This window comes from Polistes canadensis, unplaced genomic scaffold (genome assembly GCF_001313835.1).
Source record: "Polistes canadensis isolate GaletaPanama2010 unplaced genomic scaffold, ASM131383v1 scaffold_298, whole genome shotgun sequence".
Lineage (NCBI taxonomy): Eukaryota > Metazoa > Arthropoda > Insecta > Hymenoptera > Vespidae > Polistes > Polistes canadensis.
In genome coordinates this window covers 13,330-36,834 of record NW_014569845.1, presented here as the reverse complement: position 1 = coordinate 36,834, position 23,505 = coordinate 13,330, and the positions used below count along the sequence as shown (strand labels likewise).

The window sequence follows — 23,505 nt, the reverse complement described above, 5'->3', positions numbered from 1 at the left end:
CATCTTCATTGAATGTAATTTTGTAAATGATTCACACGTATTGTTAAATAAATATTCTTTTTTCTAAATTTTATATTATATTTTAGGTACGTCAATCTAAATTAATTAAAAATAATGACGTTGATATCGATGACATTTTACAATCTAAAATAAAGTGTCCTAATTTGTACAAATCCTTGGAGAAACAAGACAAATACGATAAGGTCATTTGTATAACACATTTACAATAATTTAACATATGTGTGTATATAATTTTAATATTAAAAAATATTATATAATTAAATAAGAAACATAATTATATTTTAGATTCGTGTGTGCGGTATAATAATCAGTACAGTGATGAAAATTGCTAAACAATCTTATACAAATATTACAACGGAGCATGTAAAATGTACGGAATCGTATTTTAACAATTTAAAAGGAAAAAATGGTCATCCACACAATATTTCGAAGATTTTACAAATTATAAAAAATTTGAAAAATTCTGGTATGATCGAACACGCGAAAGAGACCGAGAAAAATCATTTTCAAGGAAGCAAAGAAGATATTTATATAAACGATCTTATTAATCGATAAATTAAAGAATATACAAAAATACAATTAATTGTTTTTATTTTGTGTTATAATTATTTGCGCTATAAGTTAAAAACTTTTTATATAGTCCGACTTCGTATCGATTCCAAGTTCAAATTGTAAAACTTTCGTATGATTTCTTCATAATAAATGAATATGACTAATTATAAAAAAAATAATTGAAACATTATAGAGAGATATAAAAATATTGTAATAGTATCATGAAAAATGTAATCTTTTAAGGTTAATTAAATTTTGAAAAATGTTAACTACATGAATTTTCGTATACATAGTAAAAAATAAAAATGGATGAATCAAAAAATAAAAGTACAGATAAAGAAATTTCTATCATTTCTAAATCAGAAAATTTTACAGAATCAGAAATGACCATAATTCCTCAATTAGAAAATGATAAGGAAGAAGAAACTGTCGAGTCAGATAAACCAGAATTCATTTTAACAGATGTTAATCGTATCGAAGAAATAGAACCAAATGTCGATAAGAAACCGTAAGAAAATATCAAAATAAAAAGCAAATATAGACATTAATGTATTTAATCAAGACGTTATTATTTTTAATAGCCAAGAAGTAAAAGAAATCATCGATATCTACGATTTCGAGCCTGTTTTGTATTTCTTTAAAATATTTCCAATATCATTCGATAATCGGCATTATCAAGATCATGTTTTCGGTGTAATATGGCTACTGTTTTCTAAAAAACAGAAAAAATCTCCAAGTATAATATTTCTAATACATTTATATATAATTAATATTCTATATTAAAATTAAATGGAAATAATAAATGAATTTTATCAGGTATTCCACAATTGCACTGGTGTTTAACATTTTTACAAGAATTAAAAAATAGAGATGGCACATACACCAATGATATTAATTTGTGTATTCAAACGATTCAAGACAATCTTATTGAACAATACATCAAATTAGGAATTTCTTTAAAAGATACAAACGAAAATATGCAAGATCATGAACAATTAATGTCAAAATCAACGTCCACATTAAAACATAACGAACCAGAGTTAATTAATACGGAAGAAAATAAAGTATTACAAGATGAAATTATGAACGATGATAAAATTGGTGAACAATCGATAATTGATCCACAAGAAATAAAACAATTAGATGATATTAAAACAATTCCTAACGGGAACACGGTTAGTTATTAGAAAATGAAATTTTACTTTTATTTATCGAATAATTCAATTTGTAGAATGAAAAATTAATTGAATCTACGAATGATGATTTTAATTTGAAATCGTGTGGAAAATCATGCGAAAGGAAAGGATTATTGAAAGAGCATAAAATAATGAGTTTAACATATAGCGAAATGCTCTCGAGAGGATCATTTCCTTGCATTGAAGAAATGAATCATCAACATGATATATTGCTCGGAACTTGTACTTCGTTTGGTTCATTTAAAAAATTTATGGAGGATTCACATTTATCGAGTATAATAATTAATATCTCGCATAATTATTCAATATAATATTTATAAACTATAATTAAAATATTATTCGCAGAAGAATCTATTGCAAGTATGAATAAAAAACAGCTGATCGAATTGTTTAATAATATGAGAAAAAAATATGTCGAAACGATTAAAGAACATGTTGAAAAACTATGCAACTTAGAAAAGTATGCATTTTAATTATATTTCATATATACTATTACTATTCTTTTATTATTACTTTAATATTATAAAACAAAACATTTATTTTTTTTGCAGTTTTATGAGGGATATCGATAAACAATCGTTTAAAGCGTATATAACAGATGATTTGATAAAACGTTTGAACGAATTAGGAAATTCTGATATTAAAGGTAGCATGGAATCATTATTAAGATCTAAATATATTTAAATTATTTAAATTATTATGCTACTTTGAATTTTTCTTACATTAAATTTAATTCTCTTTTGAAATTTCTTATAATTCGCGCCCTGATGACGTCATCGCTTGAGACTGCAGCGCTTGATGCATGAAACGGAATGCATCTGCATTGCTCACAGCTGTGCATGTAAACACAATCTGTATATTATTTAATTTTTTTTTGTATAATGCAAAACATAATAATATTAATTAAACAATAATTTGATATATATTTTTGTAAATATATAATCACAAATATAGACTTACGTATAAAAATTAATATTCACAATATAATCTTTTTTATTAATACTGTTATTACTTAACCAAAAATAAAAAAAGAATAAGTTTAACACAATTAATTTATATAAATGTGTTGAATGGTTTATCATTGTTTGTGAATGTTTAATAATTTGAAATCAAGTTGAAATGAATCCTTTGACGTAAGTATTACACATTTTAGCCTTAAAATTGAATTATTTATTTTTTATTTATTGCATATGCACCATATATTTCAATGTCATCTTATATTATATTTGCAGTAACGTAAAAAATATAACAAAACTTGCTCAGCAAGATTTAATTGGTAATAAAAAAACATCTTGGCACGATCAATACAAAGATAGCGCATGGATATTTGTTGGTGGATTACCATACGACTTAACAGAGGGTGATGTTATTGCAGTTTTCTCGCAGTAAGTTCAAAATAATATTATTTTTTTATTTCAATATATGTATATGTACATAAAAGTATTCTAATTTGGATTAATAAAAATACTCGTTTCATTTTAATGATATAATTTAAGCAACTGGCTTTTTCAAAGAAATAGAATTTTAAATATTTAGTATTATCGCATATCAATATTCACAATGATATACTTTAGTTTCGTTCAAATTATTTATATTAGAGATACAAAATTGTATAATATATAATATATTTATATATTTTATTTATGTAGTATTAGATTTATGTTAGATTTAAATTAGATTGTTTAAGTTTACGTATTTATTGACATGGCATGTAAGTACATATGTGAGAGGCATTTGTTATTTAGATTATTATTATTACTATTAGTATTATTATATTACAGGTATGGTGAGATAGTAAATATTAATTTAGTACGTGATAAGGACACCGGCAAACAAAAAGGATATGGTTTTATATGTTATGAAGACCAAAGGAGTACTGTGCTCGCTGTTGATAATTTCAATGGCATTAAAGTATGTTAATAAAATATTCTAAGTTGCTGCAATATTAAAAATATTTTTTAATTAATTATATTAATTTTAATTCTGTTTAGATTTTGGGTAGAACAATACGCGTTGACCACGTGGCCAATTATAAAGCTCCCAAAGAAACGAAACATATTGATGATGAAACTAAAAAATTAAGAGATGAAGGTTGTGCACCGAAAAAATATTAATAAGTTAAGTTTGTCACGCGGATGTAAATAAAAAATAAACATTTATATTAATGTAGATGTATAAATTGAAGTATTTTTATATTAATTAGTTTTTTCTTTCTTTTTTTTTTTTTTGAAAATAGTGTATAATACGACTCACAAGACAATGTACTTAATATTTGTGCTTAAAATTTAATTATATACATATATGATTTCTTTTTTTGTGGTATTTCTAGTTTTTCCCAAGCTCTTTCTATATATCTAAAAATTATCAGTTATTTTGAGCATTTCAAAGTTCTTAAATGATCTTGGTAAATTTTTTGTTTTAATATATATTACACGTACGCGCGTGCATATGTGCATACATGTTTAAATAGAAAATTAATCTGGAATATATCTTAAGATACCGATCGATAGGTGTCATCTGCGTTAAAATAAGAAATAATTTTTATTGAGAATGTGTTATCAAGACGAACCAAATTCGCTCATCCATCTTTCATATTTCTCTAGATCTTCTTGAGATACACTTTTATTACATCTTTCTACGGCCTCGTCAAAATCCGTAGCAGATACCGGCAGATCTAATTCTTCTTTCGGTAATTGTCGTATCTGATCTGGCTTTAAACCAGCTATCTTTTTTCTCATCGACATCATAGAAGCATCTCTAAACGTAAAACGTCGTATAGATATTCATGTGTATCCATTTATTTTCTAATACATTAGATTTTGATTTATCGAAAGCATTGTACTTGTGATTAAAAATATATAAATGAAATAAAATGATATTTAGAATTGCACGTACCTGCATACATTCGTAATATCTGCTCCAGAATAACCTTCTAGTTTTTTTGCAATATCTGCTAGATTTACAGATAAATCTACTTTGACTTCACGAAGATTGATTCTCAATAATGCTTCTCTACCTTCATCTGTATAAAATAAAGATTATTTATTACAAATTAATAAATACTATGTTCGATTATATTATATGTTCTACGGTAAATTATTATAGTTCATATAATATACAAGTATGAATTATGAAAATAAATCATAAAACCTACGGTTTGGTAAAGGAATGTATATACGCTTTTCTAATCTCCTTCGAAGTGCTTCATCTATATCCCATGGAAAATTAGTAGCTGCTAATACCATTACCACTTTACTAGGATCTTCACTAAAAAATATAATTAATTTTTAATAAATAAAAACGAATACAATTTAATAGAATTATACCACAACATTATAATTCTTACTTATTTGAACTTATTCCATCCATTTGAACGAGAAGTTCAGATTTAACTCTTCTTGAGGCTTCGTGCTCTGATTCTGATCCTCTTCTAGAGCATAAGGAATCAATTTCATCAATAAAAATTGTACTTGGTGCATAAAATCTAGCCTGATAACAAACATATAAAAAGTTTTAATAAACACACATACAATTTATTATATAAATGATAATTATAATTATTATTACCATTTCAAAGAGTAATCGAACAAGTTTTTCTGATTCTCCCCTATATTTGGATGTGAGTGTTGAAGATGAAACATTAAAAAATGTTGTTCCACATTCTGTGGCTACAGCTTTTGCAAGCATAGTTTTCCCTGTCCCTGGTGGCCCAACCATAAGTACACCTTTCCATGGTCGCCGTATTCCCTAATGAAATAAAACATAATAATAATCCTGCTACCACGTAGATAATTATTAACAAATAGTTAATTGCACACACACATAATTATCTATAATTAAATATACCTTAAAAAAATCTGGCATCCACATAGGAAGGACGACAGCTTCCTCTAATAATCTTTTAGCTTCATGTAAATCTGCTATATCATCCCAATGAATATTTGGATTTTTTTGAACAATATCCCTTTCTACAAAAGTGCATAAAAACATTTTAATTTATATAACTATAATAATATTTATATTATGATACTTTAATAATGAATTTACCCAATAAATCGACAAGATCTCTATCATTTCCAGATGGTTCAAATTTACGTTCTTCGGTTTCTACTTCCACTTTTTCTGTTTCCGATCTTTCCTATACAAATATAATTAAATAAAATCAATTATTATAATCATAGTGTGTTATATGTAATATTTTATTATGATTAATATAATAGATAGAGAGAAACCTTGTTAGAATCATCTCGTTTAGATGTTCTCCTATCGTCTTTCTTGTTGACTGTTTTATTTTCTGTTTTTTTCCCTGTAGGAATGGATCTTCTTAAATTAGTACGATTCTGTTGTTTTTGCTGTACCTTTTGTTGTCTGGTATTTCTAAAAATAATATTAAATATTTAATATGTTAAGTGCTAAGCCTCTTTCGTTGAAATAAAATGATACTAAAAACTATAAAATTGTTTTCACTTTTGTTCGGCTGTACTTAAAGGTGGCCAAACATCTGGGTCTCGAGCTGGTGTTTGGTTCCATGAAACATCTGTATTATTATAAGGCCACGATGTTGGATCTCTTGTTGGTTCTTCAAAAGATAAACATGATGTACCTAAATACAAATATTACATTTTTATAAAACAAAACACACTATATGTATATATATTTGTATGTATAGTTTTAATGATGTTACCTATTATTCTATCACCGTGCGTGTCGACTTTGAAAAGTTGTAACGTATTGGATGTGGCTTTGACTTTTTCAAATTCTTGAACGATTTGATGTTGCACCAGTTGCCATTTAGCCTTTCTTGTAACATCAGCTATACTTGAAAGGAGTCTATGAATTTGTTGAACGACACCTTGATAATATACACCAGAAGTATCATAATTTCCAGTCAATGCCATTTCACGTGCCAACTTTGTATTTTCACAAATTTCACTTATAGATACTGCCATAATTTTTTTATTCTTCTTAATATATCCCAGATAAAAATTGTTATAAAATGATCATAAATGATTAAGATGATATAAATAAAATAGATTTTCTTTTATACTCTTTAGATATCAATTGAAAATAAACACTTGTTTATTAAAATTAAAACGCCCGTATTTCTCCATTTTTTTGTTTAATCACAATAAAAGTTCTGTTTTATCTTCTTACAACCAAATTTGGTAAATGAGTAATGCTTATTGTCTTTGTAAACACATTACACTCTCATATGTCAATTTGACATGTAATAATGTTAGTTTCATATTTAAAATTCAAGATAAAACATCATCACGATTTTTTTCTATTTTATTATTTTTTTAAATATATATTATTATTATTTAAATTAGGGTTTTATAAAAGTTATGAAATATTAAATTAACAATAACTGCATGCATGTATTCAAACGGGTTTATGAAATAATTTAGTATGGAAAAATGTTAATATGGTTATGTTTTAACGTTTGTTTAATGATGCAATTAATTAAAATGACATTGAATAATTAAATGAATTACAAATGTCATATACTGAAGAAACTACGGCTAAATATATAAACGAAAGTACAGTGGATAAAGATTCCGAAAATAAAATCATGAAAAATGAATGCGAACGCCATATTGTGAACCAATTACAAGCGGGCTTTTAGAAAATGGGCTAACGTGATACCTTCCATAAATATTTATTTATATAAACTCTAACAAAAAAAAAAACATAATAAAATTCTTTTCATAAAAAATCAACAAATGCAGTAATATTTCTGACAAATAAATGTAAGTGTTAGAATAACAATTATAATTTTTCTTTTAAATTTATGTAATCAAGAGGTTAGAGTATTACACTTATTATTTTATTTCTTGTTAAAATCTATCCTTCTCTAATATATTATTTGTATGTTTTATTTACAAATTAGAAAATTAAATATGAACCGGTTACCAATGCATGAAGCTTTAAAACAAATAGCATTCCTAGAAGGAAAATGGATCACCGATAACAATAATCCTGGATTAGGTAAATTTCCAACGATAAAACCGTTTACCTATTGTGAAGAAATTAATTTTACATCTATTGGCCAACCGATGTTCAACTACCTTACACAGAGTTGGCATCCTGCATTAAAGAAACCGATGCATCGTGAAACTGGATTCATGAAAATTATACCAGGAACTAATAAAGTATCTTTACTTCTGGCACATAATTTTGGATTGACTACGATTGAAGAAGGTACTGTTGTTGATAATATTATTAATTTAAAAAGCACTGGAATTATGAGACAAACTGAAGGAATTAAACAACCAGCTGTTGTTGAGGTATTACTGCATTTTTTAGTTTTCATTTGTATTATTTTGTGAAGCTCATTTTATTTATTTTTGTCTTTTATTATAGACCTACAGAGAATTCAAAATCAATGGAAATTCACTCGAGCATGTATTTTATATGGCTACTACAACTGTACCGGAGTTAACAGAACATTTACGTGTAACGTATACCAAAATTGCAGAAGACTCAGAGGAAAAATAAAATCATATGTTACTCTAACGATAAGTTTACAAATGAATAATGGTGAGTATAATTAATATTGGAATATATTGTAACATAAATGAGACTGTAAGCAGCTACCAAAACTATGGAAATGCATATAAGTAGAAATCAATTAATATATTTTAACACATGAAATGATTATAGTAAAGTAGTAATTTAAAAAAATAAAACATTGATATAAAGTTTTTTAATATACTTTTGGATTCACCCTGTATGATAGTAATATACTATAACGTTACTATTTTATTTTATTTATTAATAGTCATTCTTATCTCAAGGCTTAAGAATTAATATCATTATATTATATTATGTTATATATATATTATTACATCTTCCACTTGGCTGTAAAGCTGGGAAAAAAAAGATTATATATTATTACATCTTTTTAAAAATTTAGTTATTGTAAGAGTAAAACGTTTATATATAATATAATATAATATAATATAATATTATCTATATACATAATAAATATATAAATGGTATTATATATTACTAAAAAAATAAATTAAAAATAGTTTGATATGATAATAAAAAGATTTGTTAATAAGTTAATTGTAAAAATATCATTTATACCCGCATGTTATAGAAGCATGCAACGTATCCAACAACACCTGCGTGTTTGACTACCGAAACACCCCTCTTTCTGCGCGGCGCTTCATAAAACGCGACAGTTCCTCATTGTGTTCGTATGGTGAAGGGTCGTTCCTGCTCTCTCGAACAAATCATTTCATTATTAATTTCTAAAATATTTCATTAATTCAAAAATTGTCATTAAATGTAAGTGCAATTTTTTAATCCGAGTTATTCAAATTATTTACAAATTGACACAATTTTCAAAATGGAGAGGATCTAACGCGCGGTTTTAGTTTTTTCGATCATGTGACCGTAAAATATCGAATATCGATGTTGATCGATAAGCTGAAGAATATTTGAAATTAATTTTCATTCTACAGCATGACATCGCTATGTGATGCTCACGATTATTATAAAAAAATGCTCGAATTGCAAAGTAAATTGCGTAAAAGGTAAGTGCCCTTACATATTGCGTATTTCAAATATTTTTCAGTGTTTTCAATTATTCCTATAAATTATTTCTATTATTGTTCTAGCGAAGAGGAAAGGATACGATTGGAAGAACGTTTTAATTTATTGGTACAAGAATCTCGTAACAGGTAAACATCTAAAACCCTAATTATTTATTTATTAATTCTATAATTAATCTAAATTACAAATTTGTATCAAACAAAAGGTTGACAATCATTTTGTTTTAAATAATATCAAACTAAAGTTATAGTGTCAATCCCAAATTAAAATAATAGTAAAAGAAAACAATTCATTTCAATTAAATTCAAATATTAATCATCGCATTTACTTTTATAATATGCAATAATTAATTTTTATTTAGGGGAACAGATATTTGATTAATAATTTTAGTTTTCTTTTTTTTTTTTTTTTTTTTTAAATAAATACGGACCTGTTTACGTGTACGTGTGTGGGATTTTAGCATTGAGAAATTTCATCGATCGTAATACGAAATATAACTGTATTCCTACCAAGTTCGATATTCTATTGCGCGTATCATCCTTTAAAACGTCCTGTAGTTCTCTCATCGCGTGCAGACCTCCAATGCTTGACCTTCCCTTTAAATGTCACGAAATGTTTCTTTTAGATTCCAATTGTCAGCGTAAATTATTTTAATGACTATTCTTACAATTAATTCAAATTCTTTTCCATTTTACATTCCATCCTTTTTTATATTCTTTTTTGTTTGTTTGTTTTATTCGTTCTATATACAAATTAAATGATTTATTTTTTATTATTATCATCAGTAACAAATAATTAGGGATTGTAACTCAGTAATAGAGTGTCTGCTTCGCTTGCTAAAAGTCCAAAGTTCACACACATATCTTAGCTCCTTCAATAAGAAATAATTTTATTTTCAGACGAGATACTTGTATAAGCCGATTGCGAATGAAGTATATAGAATTTTTAGAAGAACAAAGAATAAGGGATGAAAGAAACCACAAACTTCTTGGCGCATTGGATAGGGTCGACAATAGTCTCTCATTAATGACCGCAAAAACGGAAAAACTTCATCTTTTCAGAGTGAGTTTATCTTTGACTATATTCTAATAATATTTTTTCTATGTATATAAATAATGTATGTAAGTATATGTGGATAACATTGCGTGCAGTGAAAGCATAATGCTTCCTTGTACCATGACGTTGTTAATTTGATATTATAACATTGTCTATCGATCGTATTAAACAAACCCTCTGATATTACATTTTTTATTTCAAATATTGTATTTTTAAATTAATATATTTTTTATCTTACAGAAACAGTACGAAACATATTTATTGCGTAATTACGCGAATCGTCCAAATCCAGGTAGCATAACTGGCGACAGTGGAGTCACAAGTCATATCGATGAAGGATATTCGAAGAAATCTATCGTGCAATCTAATCACCAAGTAAATCCAAACATTCATTTTTCTACTATTCAATTGAATACAAAAATGAGAGATAATCCATCGAGAAGCGAACAATTGTTGCATGTACAAAGTTCACCGCGAACGAGAATCGTTTCATCCTCTAATACTTTATATCACAAGATAAATGTTCCTCATAGAAGTTCTGAGTACGAAAGAAATGCTAATTCACCGAGAGATGTTAAAAATATAAATCAACGTTTGCAATTGCCGCAAATGTTATCTCAGATTAATCAACCGGATCAATCGTCGTTGAATCTTGAAAATAATGACTACTTTCAAGCTCAGTATTTGCCTGCATCGATTTTAGAAAACGTGGCCTTGAATCGATCACTTATTTCGCAATATAATAAATTATCAACAAGCCATATGGAACCAAACCAAAATGTTACACGTCTTGCTGTTAACGAAGCTTCGATTAATGAGAACATTTTACATCGTAATTCAATGAACGTTCCGCTAAATCAAATCCCGTCGACGTTTACTCAACATCGATCTAATTTACCAATGACACAGCACACGTTATACCGTGATACCGATTTAAATAAAAATATTCCAAGATCGGCGAATTTTCGTAACATAGCATCAATCTCTAGTTTGGGATCGGTGCCAAGAAAGATTCTAAAAGCTGATTCACCTCGTAGAATGCCGATAGAAGTGTCTCCAAGATCTTTCAAACAAATTGATTATTTCTCGACCTATAAACCAACGGGATATTCCTACGATAATTTAAAATCTAAAGACATTCCAACGGAATATTTACCACGAGATAATTCACTTTATCGTAATGTTCCAAACTTAAGTAATATAAGTTTGGGAAGAAAAATGCATGGATTATCGAATATTCCAAAAAAGAATTCGGATTTGGATGAAGAGATCAGGACTACGAGAAAATTGGAAAACGAGTTGGATAGATACATCGATAAAATTCATAATCTTCATCGAGAATTGGATGTACAAAGTTTGGATGAACATGATTACGAACAGAATACAAGCGGTGATCTTCTTAATATTACGCTTTCCGATGATGGAATAGATTATCCTACGGATAAAGTTAAAGATGAACGTGCGTCTCAAGAAGTTGCGAAGGTTCTAGCTTTGGCTGATGAACTTGCATCTAAAAAGCCTATTGTTAAAGAAATAGAATTATCTCCCGATGATAAAGATAAAGAAATTAATGGAGCTGTACCTAAAAATGATAGAAATACAAATCTTAATTCTGAAACGAGATACGACGTACTTTCCGATCAGACATTAGAAACATCTGCACAGTTGGAAAAAGATGATATTAATAATGATGTTGCATCGCATGATCTAGAATTAGAACAAGTAGACCAAAATATTCAAGGCCTTGAGAATGAGAACTGGAATAACACGAAAGTTAAAAATACACGAGATCCAAATGAAAACGAGAAAACGATTCTACAAAACAGTGCAGATATAAAAGTTGAAAATAGTAAAACTGTAGTAAAAGGTCAAAAGGAAGACAATGCATTGCAGAAAGGAGAGGAATTAGAAATTTTAGAACAATTTGTTAACGCTGAATACTTGAATCCTTGGGAAATTCAAAGTATGACTAAACAAATTCTAGAAATACAATTAGATGACACAAATAAAAATGATAATGATAATGAAACGGTGATCGTTACTGAAGATGATCACGAAAAACAAATTACAGAAACATTAGTAATTGAAGAGAATGAAACAGCGCAACCTGAAAACATAATCGTCGAAGAAATCGATCCAATTGAACAGCAGGATATGAATAAAGTCTCAGAGATAATTATGAATAGCGAAGATTTTCATGAAAACAACAAAATACAGGAAGAAATTGAAGATATTCCAGTTAAAAACGATTATCTTGAATATTCGAAGCAGCCTTACGAAGGTGAGATAGCCGACACTAAAATAGAAGTCATTGAAGAAGAAAATAATCAAATAATTGATGATAATCAGCAAGAACAATTGCAACAACAGAATACATCAGACGAGTATTATGCTTCGGGTGAACAAAATATTCAAGAATTCGATCAAGAAGTCACATACAAATCCGAGGTAAATGAAGAATTCATAGATCCAAATCAACAGTATAATTACGATCAAAATGCGTTAGATGAAGATAATATTAATCAAGAGTATGAGTCACCGATTACTTATCAAAATGTCAACCCAGAATATGAATCATCTATCGCAGATGAAAATGCGATAAAGACACAAGAGGAATATCAGGAACAGTATGAAGAATATCAAGGACAAGAATCTGGGCAAGAATATGTAGAAGAGAATCCAGAATATCGCGAGGACAATGTGTACGATGAAAATTATGATAATAATCAAATAAATGATAATGTAACGAATGAAGAATACTTGGAGGAACAGTACACTACTGTGCAAACTGTTCAGGATCCTATTAATACAGAAACTAATTACAACGTTGATAATACAGAAGCTCAAGATGTAATAGACAATGTAGAAAATAATGAAGTAGAAAAAGAATCAATAGATCAAAGTAATGTTGTTAGTGATCATGATCAAAAATCTATACCCGTAGAACAAACAAATCAATCAAAGAAAAAGAAAGACTTCATTAATTCTTTATTGGATTCTGATACGGAAAGTACGATTGAAAGAAACGTTTCGAATACGGAAAGTGATTTTGATTTTCAGTAAAGTTTGCTTAAATGATAGCGCGACTAAAGTTCTAAAGATATAAAACCATAGAATAGATCATGTATTTATATACGATTAGTATAATATATTTAATCATTGACTGAGAATATAACAGAAATAAAATTTTGTTTCCATTGAAATAGTATATTCAATTTTTTTATGGTTTCGTTAAACGTTTGTATATGTTTCTTTTGTTTTTTTTTTTATCAGATAATTAGCGCAATGATAATCTATGAAGTTAAGATTTGAAATTAAATTTGGGGATCGTAATTTTGTGCTAAATTTCTGATAATAGGACTAATATTAAGCATGTGAGAGAAATACATATGTGATATTCACTTGATATGGATTTTCATAGTCGACAGGTGTGAGTCTGCGCTAGTCGAGTGTCGTGGTTAACACAGCATCGTATCGTGCGACCAATCACAAATCGTGATGCACGCGTCTCACCATAAACAGTGCTGTAACAATTATTTTTTTTTTTAAAACACCCATAAGTTACATTCGGAAATAATATTTTTTACGCAAACTAATATCTGAATAAATTTTAAAAATATCATAGTTATACAAATCTAATTAAAGAATATTTGAAAATCAAAACAATATATGATGCAAATTTATCGTTAACACGTATTTATATCGTATGATATAAAATATTTCTAATAGTATTATTGAAATTATAGTATTGTTTGTATATAACATATTTAACAGTATAAATTTTGTCGGTGAGGTTTTGGAGTAGTTTGATACGGCCCTGACCGCATACACAGTAACTCTGGTATGCAGTAGTGACAGTCGCTGACCAGCAGCACACTCCAGCGTGTGTTGTGTATAATCGTTCTTCAATTTTTGATAGTTATTTTGTCATATATTCTGCTTAAAAAGTTTGAAATAATCTAATTGCATCCTAAATATTAATAGAAAGAAAGAGAAGTTAACAATTTTCTAATCAACGCACATGCGAGTGCTTCCATATGACTGTTGTAACATCTGAGAAATAAGTTCGTAATATTTGTTGTGTTTGTCGTATATATCAAGACGAAAAAAAAAATAATAAATACTTACGTCGTTCTTTATAGAAACGCGCGCTTATTTCAATTTGATTATTCAAACGAACGCCACGCGATTGGCCGAATTTTTTACCGGCTTGCATGTCGTACGTTTAATGCATTGTGATTACAGTTTGTCGATGTTTCTTTGATTATTTGTAAGTTCTTTTTTATTAAAAAAAAAAAAACAAAAAAAACCAATTAGAAAATTTAGAAATACATTTATAAACATTCCAAGAATCCTGTTTGTTCATCGTTTATAACTTATGTAAGTATGTTTATCGATTTTTAATGCACCACAAACACTCCCTTACAAATTTGTTCCCATCCCAAGCGCAGGATACACAAAAACAAATGCACAATCTTGTACTGTTGGGATCATTGTTTTTTAATTTTTAAAATAAATGTAAGAATTGTAGTGTCGAAGAAATGGGCCTTCATATAAACACATAACAACATAATGTAATCACAATAATCACATAAATATATAACACCAATTAATATTTTCTACAATTTCTAATACATAAATGCAAGACCCTAATTTTTCCTTGCAACCAAAATAAACAGAACTACTTAATTTATTTGTTTTACACACAAATACTTCGAATACATAAACATCTTATAAAGATAAAAATCTAGGGCCCCATGATCTAAAACAGGGTTCTAATATGTCCCACCATTTTGTTCTAGACACTCAATCAATTCAATAAAATAAATTCTTCGAAGGTTTTATGAAAATTTGTCGAGAAATTCTCAAATGAACGAACAATCATTTTGACATATCGCGCGCGGATTTTCTTTGTGAAAATTATTATTATTATTAATTTTTAAATTTTATATTTAATTATCTATCAATTGTTAGTGTATTATTTCAGTAAAATCATTGTTTTTAAATGAAACATTTTGATTGATGATTAAATGTATACATTTGTAATGTTGTGTCTCACATGTTCAAAGAAAATCAACGAATTGAATGCACTTTGCACCTGCGCATTAACTGCATGTATCTTGAATGAATAACAGTGACATCTTGGAAGTTTATTTTTTATAATTATTGATTTTTTCTGACTCAAATTCTTGTTTATTATTTATATATATATAAGAATAATTCTTCTTGCAGAAAAAGAATCAGTTAATTATAATTACATTATTTTATATAATAGTAATAGTTTCGAAGTATAGCATGTGAGTAACTATAGTTAAACAATGTATACATATATTGCATCACTGATTCATTTTTTGAAGAATTCTCATTCATTGAACTACACATTAATACTGAGAAACTCATACAAAGATTCTATTAAATGATTTAATGCACTATTGTATTAGTATAAAGTACCTAACATTTTTGAACATGAAACGATCAAATCCCTCCCCCTTAGATACTGTAATTTAACGAGCTTGAATTAACTTCTTCATGATCTATTAAAAGAACACGAATTTCTCCGAGGGTCTTTTTAAAAGAACGCTTTAGAATTTGTTATGTTAAAACGTAGTAATCAATAAAATTAACTGATCGTTATAATACATTTAAATACTTTTTAAAAAAAAAAACAAAACAAACATTTATTAATCTTTCAAAAAGTTTTCTAAAGAAAAATTTAATTCAATTTTTCACAATATTTTTCATTAATTTTATTTCACATTATTGTATAATAAAAAAAATATAAAATAATTATATATATAAAATATATAAATCATAATATATTTTTATTACATTTAAACTATTTTATTGAGTCAATTAATAAAAAGGTTAACAAGGTGATCAAAATAACGTTTGCAATAGATCATAAAATAAATTTGCTTCGTTAAAACTTTACCCCCTTTATTCGTTTACTACTTCCCCTAAAAGATAAAAAAAAAAAGAAAAAGAAAAAGAGAAAAAAGAGAAATGGCACAATTGCAGTGAACCATATTTGTATTTGCTTCTCATCATGGTTCATATTATTTCCTGAATGTAACCATTGTTAAATTGCATGATCAATCTGTCAAGTTTTAACAGGTGTATATATATATATATATATACGAATGTTCACAGGGAAAATATGGAGGATAGTGTTGCGGTTAACGGTGTAGTTGATGTAAATGGAGTAAATGACAATAACGTTGCATCCGATAGAATTTATTACGAATTGGATGGCGAAGGTGATGCCGATAGTTCTACCACACAAGGACACAACCCTGATCAACGTGGTCGTAAGTGTAAAACTAATTTATACCTTTTTTTCTTTTCATTTACTTATTATCAAATAAAAATGAGAGTATCAGTGCATTATTATGAGTTCATGAATGCAACCCCCCTCTACTACCACCACTACCACTTATTTGTAAATATATAATTTCATTTTAAAAATAAAACAGAATTATATATATTATATGTATAATATAGGGCCTTACACGTGTTGATAAGGGGTCCCCTGGCAATTGCAACAAAAAAATTCATCCTAAATTTTGTTTTTTCTTTTTTAATTAAAAATTATTGGGTTGCCCGCGAATAAAAAATAATTTTAAACGTATGTGTATATAAGTATTTTTCTTAAATTCAAGAACAATTTATCAGGATAAACCCAACAGGATAATAAATGAATGTTGTATTAAAATAAAATAAAAAAAAAAGACAAGAAATAATAAATGTAGCATAGAAAAGTGCTAACAAAGCACAGGGATCGATCGTTTAGCATCAACTTTGTTTTCTAACTCTATTCATCTCTATGTACACGTGTATATACCAAGTATATATATATATATATATATGCACATATACAAATACATACGCTATATCGATTTCTTACTCTTTAAGAAAACTTCACGAACTCCCATTAACTTTGCCTTTCGTGCTACGAAAGAAGAAAGCATTATATAAAAGCAATTTAGTGAATATTTATAATTTCTTGTCACACGATGAGGACCACTTGATGTTCACCTTTTATTACGCAATTGTCACCAAACGTGACGATAATAAAATACTTGATGTTCGTCAAATTATTCATTGAAACGTAACATTTAATTAACATAAGTCTCAAAGGGAATTTTAGACGGTTATTAAATCTTATGAACAATTCATTTTGAACTAGTTGTACGTTTCGTCCCTTACTGGGGACTTCATCAGCAACTTGATTTTTACAGTTCACGTGTCAATACATATTATCTTTTTTACAGAGTCATACATTTCAATAAAACTTAACATATTACAATACAATTTGATCCTAAACACCTTATCTTATCACACGTAATCAAATACTGATTCTATCTAGACTAGTGTTTAATAATCTAGGTATCTTCAGTATTGAAAATATGGTAAATATTTTTTATGCTAAAAGAGTGAATAAATTTTAATAAAACTTATATTAAATTAAAGTACACTCTTTAGTCTACGCGTAGAATACCATATGGAGTTATAAATTTAGCATTTATAGTTCAGAAAATGTCAGAGAATGCAATACTGTAAATTGTGCATCTTTGCAATTTTTTTAAAAAGTTTCGGTAAATATTTTTAATACTTTTTGCAAATGGATTTTAATGATTATGAATTATCAAAAATTTATGATTTTTATTTTGCACAAAATTACTAACCCGTGAAACAATTTGTTTGAATAATCCAATTATAATTATAATTATTTCGAAATAATCTTTGTGTGTGTGTGTGACACGTTTAAATAGTGAATGAACATGATATAAAAATTAATCGAACAGATTTTCGTTTGAATATTGGCATTAAGCCTGGGCCCACGTATTCTTATTCGTTTCTCCTTGTAGTATTTTTGACACTGTCAGAATATTTTCTCTCTGTCTCGGTTTTTCAACACTAACAGAGTTCGGGATCCTCCGAACGAGGTGTCGGTGGATGAACAGAAAGAAAATAACTCTCGTTAGTTTCAGTTTAGTATAGTTCAGTTCGGTTACCACGAACAGCAGTCAGTTAGTTCACACATCACTCACGTGCACTTTTGTATATTTATTTCATATTTTGATCACGTTCATTTTTATTTTGTCGAATAATTCGACTCTCGATATATTACACACATTCGTGTATTATTTTTAATTAAATTTAATTATTCTCGATATTATACGAATGAGAGAGAGGTACAAATTGTTTTCGATTTGACATAATAAATAAAAACGAATTAAAAAAGTGAAAGTGAAAAATAAAATAATAATAATAAATTATATTAACCAAAATAGTATATTATTCGTACACCTCGTTGTGACCATGTACTTGATACGAATAGTATGCAACACGTAACATTTAACGTATGTGTGTTATATTGAGGTAAAAAATTAAGCAAATTATAAGACGAGCCAATCATTGGACGACTGGTTGTAAAATTTTAAACGCAGTTTTAAACGTCAGTTCTTCGAGTAATAATAATTTCGATGCCATTTAACTAAGTCAGTTTAAAAAGAACCATCTATCGTGCGCGCGTGTCTATTGTTGGTTTCAAGTAATATTAATAAAAATACAATTAAAAATAATAATAATAATAAAAAAAAGAACAAAAAAAGAAAATATAAAATCAAAATGTCGAGCAGAGGTGTGACAACATTGGAAAATGAAACATTTCTTGGAATTCGGCTACCATCGATCTTTCTCGTCGATACCGAAGAAGGTAATTCAAGAAAAATTACATTTTTATTCATTAAATTAATAAATATTAATAATAATATATAAATATATTTATAAATCATAAATATTCATTAATACAAAATTTAACATACCGTTATATTGTAAATAATAATATGTGTGTGTTATATATATATATATGTATAAGTGTGTATGCGTAGGATCGTATAATTTTCAATGGCATTTAAAACAAATTGTCATTGAAAGTATTTGGATCGTTAGTTAATGTTGCGTAAGTGGTCTCTTAAAACGATCGTCTGCACGAAGCTATTTTCATTGACTAGGGAAATAATAGGAAAAATTACTTTTAAAGTGCAATTACTAGCGGTATCTTATCAATGACGTCTTCATACTTTCAAGTATTTCAAAAGTATTTAAAGTATGGTAACACAAAATTACGTTGAACGTTTGCTATTGAAGTTAATGTAAATAAGTTTAACACTTGTGTATGTCTCTCTGTAAGTTTATAAACGACAAATTTATCAGAAATATGTGCTTGTAAATGTTAAAGTGGGAGGTGAAATGATTCTTGATTGGAGGAGAAACAAATTCTTCTGTTAAAGATAAGAAAGCAATTAGTCGTAATATAATCGTTGTCTTATTCGGTAACGTTGTTCGTATTTATTATTCTTCTTCATAATTTTGTTTGTTTTTTTATAGAATTTTTAGTTACCCGATATATGAAAATAATTACGACGACGAAGTGTATATCACAAATTATTCAAATTATGTACGAAACGGGTTTCACCAAAATACGAAAATCCGATCCAAGTAAAACAGGTATATATACATTTTCTATTTATACATATGAATAACGGGTTTTGAAAACTTTACAGATTATGTTGAAAAATGCAAGTAGATTTGATAAAAAAAAAAAAAACAAAAAAAAAAGAAACAATTTCAAATAATGTCTACGTTAAGATAAAAATTCGCGTCGACACTTAAAACCCACGATATTATATCGTTCAAAATTAAAACGAATATGAAACGTTTCGTGTATTAAAACATTTTATTCATCGGCACGTTTTATATACATAATATAATCAAAATCAATTTTAATCAGCAGGAATTATTAAACGATAGTAATTAAACATAATATAAACCAAAAAAAATCAACAAATATTTATATAATTTCTAAACGAGGAATATATTTCTACTTTGAAATTTGTATCAATTAGAGACAACGCGAATACAAAATTTAAATGAATATTGATACGCGAGGAAACAAACAAAATTACATATGTTATACGCGTGTGTGTCAGAGAGATCAAATAAAAATGGTTTTTTTTTTTTTAACGAACGATTAAAGTGTTCTTCATCGATTTAACGAATCTCCGATAGATTTAAAATAAGAAAAAATAAAATACGTATTATATGCAAATATTATCCACGAATTGTTTCAATACGAATTCAAGTGAATGATTCCAAAAGAAAGAAATATATAATTCTCGTAGAATATATTTTCGTTAGACTACGTCCATGTGTTTATTTATAGCAATTCCGTATTACGAAGTTGACTATGCAGGTAGATAAACATCGGAGTTATGATACATCAAGTTAAATAGTAAAGTAACAAATTGTTAGATGCGTTGTATTACAAATAATAGAAGAAAATTCGAGTAGCTAAAGAATTTGTACGTAGTGTACGGTAGATAACGGTGCCAAGAGATGGTATTGATCTTTTCCACTAGCAAGTAAACGAGAGAGAGAGAGAGAGAGAGAGAGAGAGATTCTCTATCTTTCTTTCTCTCTCATCGAGAAAGGAGAGTTTGGTTCGTTGCCAAAACTTGATTCACTGAGAAGACTTTCCACGAGAAAAACACCAAGTGACTTGAACGATCCTCGAAGAACCACATCGTTCTGGTTACCCTAACTATATTATGCACATATATACATATATACATATACACATGTCTCTATATACTTATATTATACGTGTATTATGTATTGGGTTGAGAGGAAACGTACCTTTCTCGAAAATCTATTAATATGTATTAACTGATCTTTCGAAGTACCGAAAGTTTGAATTTAAATTACAATTTTTGTTTTTACTAACATATATAGGTTTTACAATTTTAATTGTCATAATTTGTCATCGTGTATTATTATAGTTTTGTTGTTGTTGTTGTTCATTCGATTTTAAGATAATTGTAATTATAATTTTTGTTTAAAGATCGATAATTTTATAAATTGGTATACTTAAACTGTTCTTAATTTGAATAATATAAATCATAGAATATTTTAGAATATTATATTGTTAAATTTACAAAGGGCACGTTTGAATGTACCTGACACGAAAAGCATTTATGGGAAATCAGAGAAAGGTAGATAGAGAGGGAGAAAGATAAAGATAGAGTTGGTAGGATGTGAAAACTTAGAGAGAGTAATGAAAGAGACGAACATTGATTGTTCTTACTATTGGAGAGACACCATTGTTCCACCTATCATCATAGAATTCTCAACTTTCTATATAATTTCAAAATCAAGAAATATGTATAATAAATTAAGATTATTTAATTAACAAAAAATTCTGTTCTCAACGCGTAAAAGAAATGCAATTTCCATTTGGCGCGAACGAATAGAGAAAATAATTTCCATTTGTATGCGAAATAACAACAACGACGATGATTCACGAAATTGTTTTTCGCATTTGTCGAGAGTCTCGTTATTCATTCTGAAAAAAAAAAAAAAAAATAATACATAAGGATTAAAAATACAAATTGAAATATGATATTTTCTAATAAACAACCGTGCAAAATAATAAAATACTTTCCACGAACATTCTCTGTCGAAGTAAATATCAAACAAGGGAATGAGAACTTAATGGGAACAATCTTAATGGAACAAAAAAAATAATAATTAAACGAATTTCATTGGTGTGGCGCTAATGTAAGAGAGAAATAAAATAAAATAAAAAGAAAAGAAAGAGAAGAAACAACACCACGTCATCTTGGCACGGAATACCGGATGTGTGTTACACCTTTGCACGTTCGTAGTTGGTTAATTACTAACTTATTTACACTTACTCGTTCTTGTGCGCAATGTGCGTGTTCTATTTGCGTGTATGCATGTGTGGGGGATAGGGGGAGGTGGGGAGGAAGAAGAAGAGGGGAGAAATTTCACGTACGGATTCTGTGATGTCTACCAAGTGCCAAGCACAAACTACAGTCAGTGTATTCAACACTTGCAACCAGTTAACATGGTCACCGACCTCTTTCTCAAACATAAACTGAATTCGTTTTAATTTCCTCTTTCTCTCTTTTTATATTTATTTCTCACTCTCTGTGTGTGCTTTTTTGTTCGAGATTCGATCCATACGAGAATATCGTCGTATCGATACGTTTATTTGTTCCTCACGTGCGCGAGTGCCTGCGTGTATGAGAAGCGTGATTGTTTTTGTTTTCTGTGTTATTGACAAAAAAAAAAAAGAATTGTTTAATCAAGCTCTTAAAAAGGATATATATATATATATATATTAACTAGAGAAGAAAATATATCTTACTTATTGCTGTTTTTTAGTTTTAGAAATTCCACGGTGAGAGAGAGAATGAAATTCTATCTCGAACGTGTTCGAGATTAGAAAACCTTTTTTTTTGTCCTACGGTTCGATGATTCCCAAGAAAGAAACGAATTGAAACGTCGATTATAAAAAAGAGAAGATTCTACATTTCGAAAAATGTATTTTTTATTAATCGTATTAAAATAATAATAATCGAGAATATTGTTTGAAAATTTTCATGATTTATCTCTTTGATAAATATACAATTCGTTGGATATATCTATTTATCTATGTGTTCGTCTTCTTTAAAACGATAAGAAATGGAATGTGGCTTTCGTTCAATTCGTTGCATTAAGAAGATTTTATTTACAAAATTGTACGATAAACATATTAGTCATTTTCTTTTTCTATATTATACGTAAACACGATGGTAATTTAATTATTCGTTTTTTTTTCTTGTTGAAAATTTCTTTCAATATAATTATAATATTTCAGAGAAAAAAAGAAAAGAAAAGATATCGATCTTTTTTTCGTTCGAAAATAAATCAACGCCAAGAAATAATGCGCGTACTTCGCGATTATGGTTGAAAATGTGTCCTCCTACGCGAGATCTTAGCCAAATTTAATTATACTTCATATATATTTTCATTAGTTTTTCAAATCTATTTTCGTATTTAAAATCATATAATTCCAATGATATTTTGAAATTATTTATATCGACGATCGTATTCGATAACCTTTTTATCTGATAAGAAATCATAACTTATTTTATGCGTATTATACGCGGACAATAAAAATAATATATATTATCAGCGAATCGGGAATAATATTTAAATCATTGTTTTCATTTCGATAACGGTAAAGTTTTTCTTTTTTTTTTTTTTT

General features: G+C 27.8%; 5 protein-coding genes across 7 annotated transcripts in view; 4 read left to right on the top strand and 1 right to left on the bottom strand.

Moving 5' to 3' along the window:
• Positions 1-2,560: 2,560 nt before the first annotated feature.
• LOC106791341 (RNA-binding motif protein, X-linked 2) lies at positions 2,561-3,944 on the top strand. The gene is made up of 4 exons (XM_014756911.1): positions 2,561-2,902; positions 3,002-3,154; positions 3,551-3,680; positions 3,761-3,944. The coding sequence occupies exons 1-4, from the start codon at positions 2,889-2,891 to the stop codon at positions 3,881-3,883; spliced, it is 420 nt and encodes a 139-aa protein (XP_014612397.1). The 5' UTR covers positions 2,561-2,888; the 3' UTR covers positions 3,884-3,944.
• Positions 3,945-3,983: 39 nt separating this feature from the next.
• Positions 3,984-6,796, bottom strand: LOC106791339 (katanin p60 ATPase-containing subunit A-like 1). The gene is made up of 10 exons (XM_014756909.1): positions 6,454-6,796; positions 6,237-6,372; positions 6,002-6,146; positions 5,817-5,907; positions 5,616-5,737; positions 5,337-5,516; positions 5,116-5,258; positions 4,924-5,036; positions 4,665-4,791; positions 3,984-4,526 (listed from the first exon to the last, which is right to left on the bottom strand). Exons 1-10 carry the CDS (start codon positions 6,716-6,718, stop codon positions 4,328-4,330), a joined length of 1,521 nt encoding a protein of 506 aa, XP_014612395.1. The 5' UTR covers positions 6,719-6,796; the 3' UTR covers positions 3,984-4,327.
• A 347-nt stretch (positions 6,797-7,143) lies between these two features.
• On the top strand, positions 7,144-8,473 carry LOC106791340 (THAP domain-containing protein 4-like). The gene is made up of 3 exons (XM_014756910.1): positions 7,144-7,519; positions 7,660-8,056; positions 8,133-8,473. Exons 2-3 carry the CDS (start codon positions 7,670-7,672, stop codon positions 8,265-8,267), a joined length of 522 nt encoding a protein of 173 aa, XP_014612396.1. The 5' UTR covers positions 7,144-7,519; positions 7,660-7,669; the 3' UTR covers positions 8,268-8,473.
• A 385-nt stretch (positions 8,474-8,858) lies between these two features.
• On the top strand, positions 8,859-13,579 carry LOC106791342 (extracellular matrix-binding protein EbhA-like). Of its 3 annotated transcripts, XM_014756913.1 has the most exons (5): positions 8,859-9,065; positions 9,242-9,313; positions 9,398-9,460; positions 10,232-10,394; positions 10,629-13,579. In XM_014756913.1, the coding sequence occupies exons 2-5, from the start codon at positions 9,243-9,245 to the stop codon at positions 13,449-13,451; spliced, it is 3,120 nt and encodes a 1,039-aa protein (XP_014612399.1). In that variant the 5' UTR covers positions 8,859-9,065; position 9,242; the 3' UTR covers positions 13,452-13,579. The 3 variants fall into 3 exon arrangements, with proteins under 3 accessions (XP_014612399.1, XP_014612398.1, XP_014612400.1); XM_014756912.1 differs by having other exon boundaries at positions 8,859-9,313; XM_014756914.1 differs by lacking the exons at positions 8,859-9,065; positions 9,242-9,313; positions 9,398-9,460 and adding an exon at positions 9,883-9,972.
• A 650-nt stretch (positions 13,580-14,229) lies between these two features.
• LOC106791338 (AMP deaminase 2) overlaps positions 14,230-23,505 on the top strand; it is a 19,019-nt gene continuing 9,743 nt past the window's right edge. The window contains exons 1-2 of the mRNA XM_014756908.1: positions 14,230-14,768; positions 16,539-16,696. Coding sequence (XP_014612394.1) covers positions 14,767-14,768; positions 16,539-16,696 — 160 coding nt within the window. The 5' untranslated portion in view covers positions 14,230-14,766. The remainder of the gene's footprint in view (positions 14,769-16,538; positions 16,697-23,505) is intronic.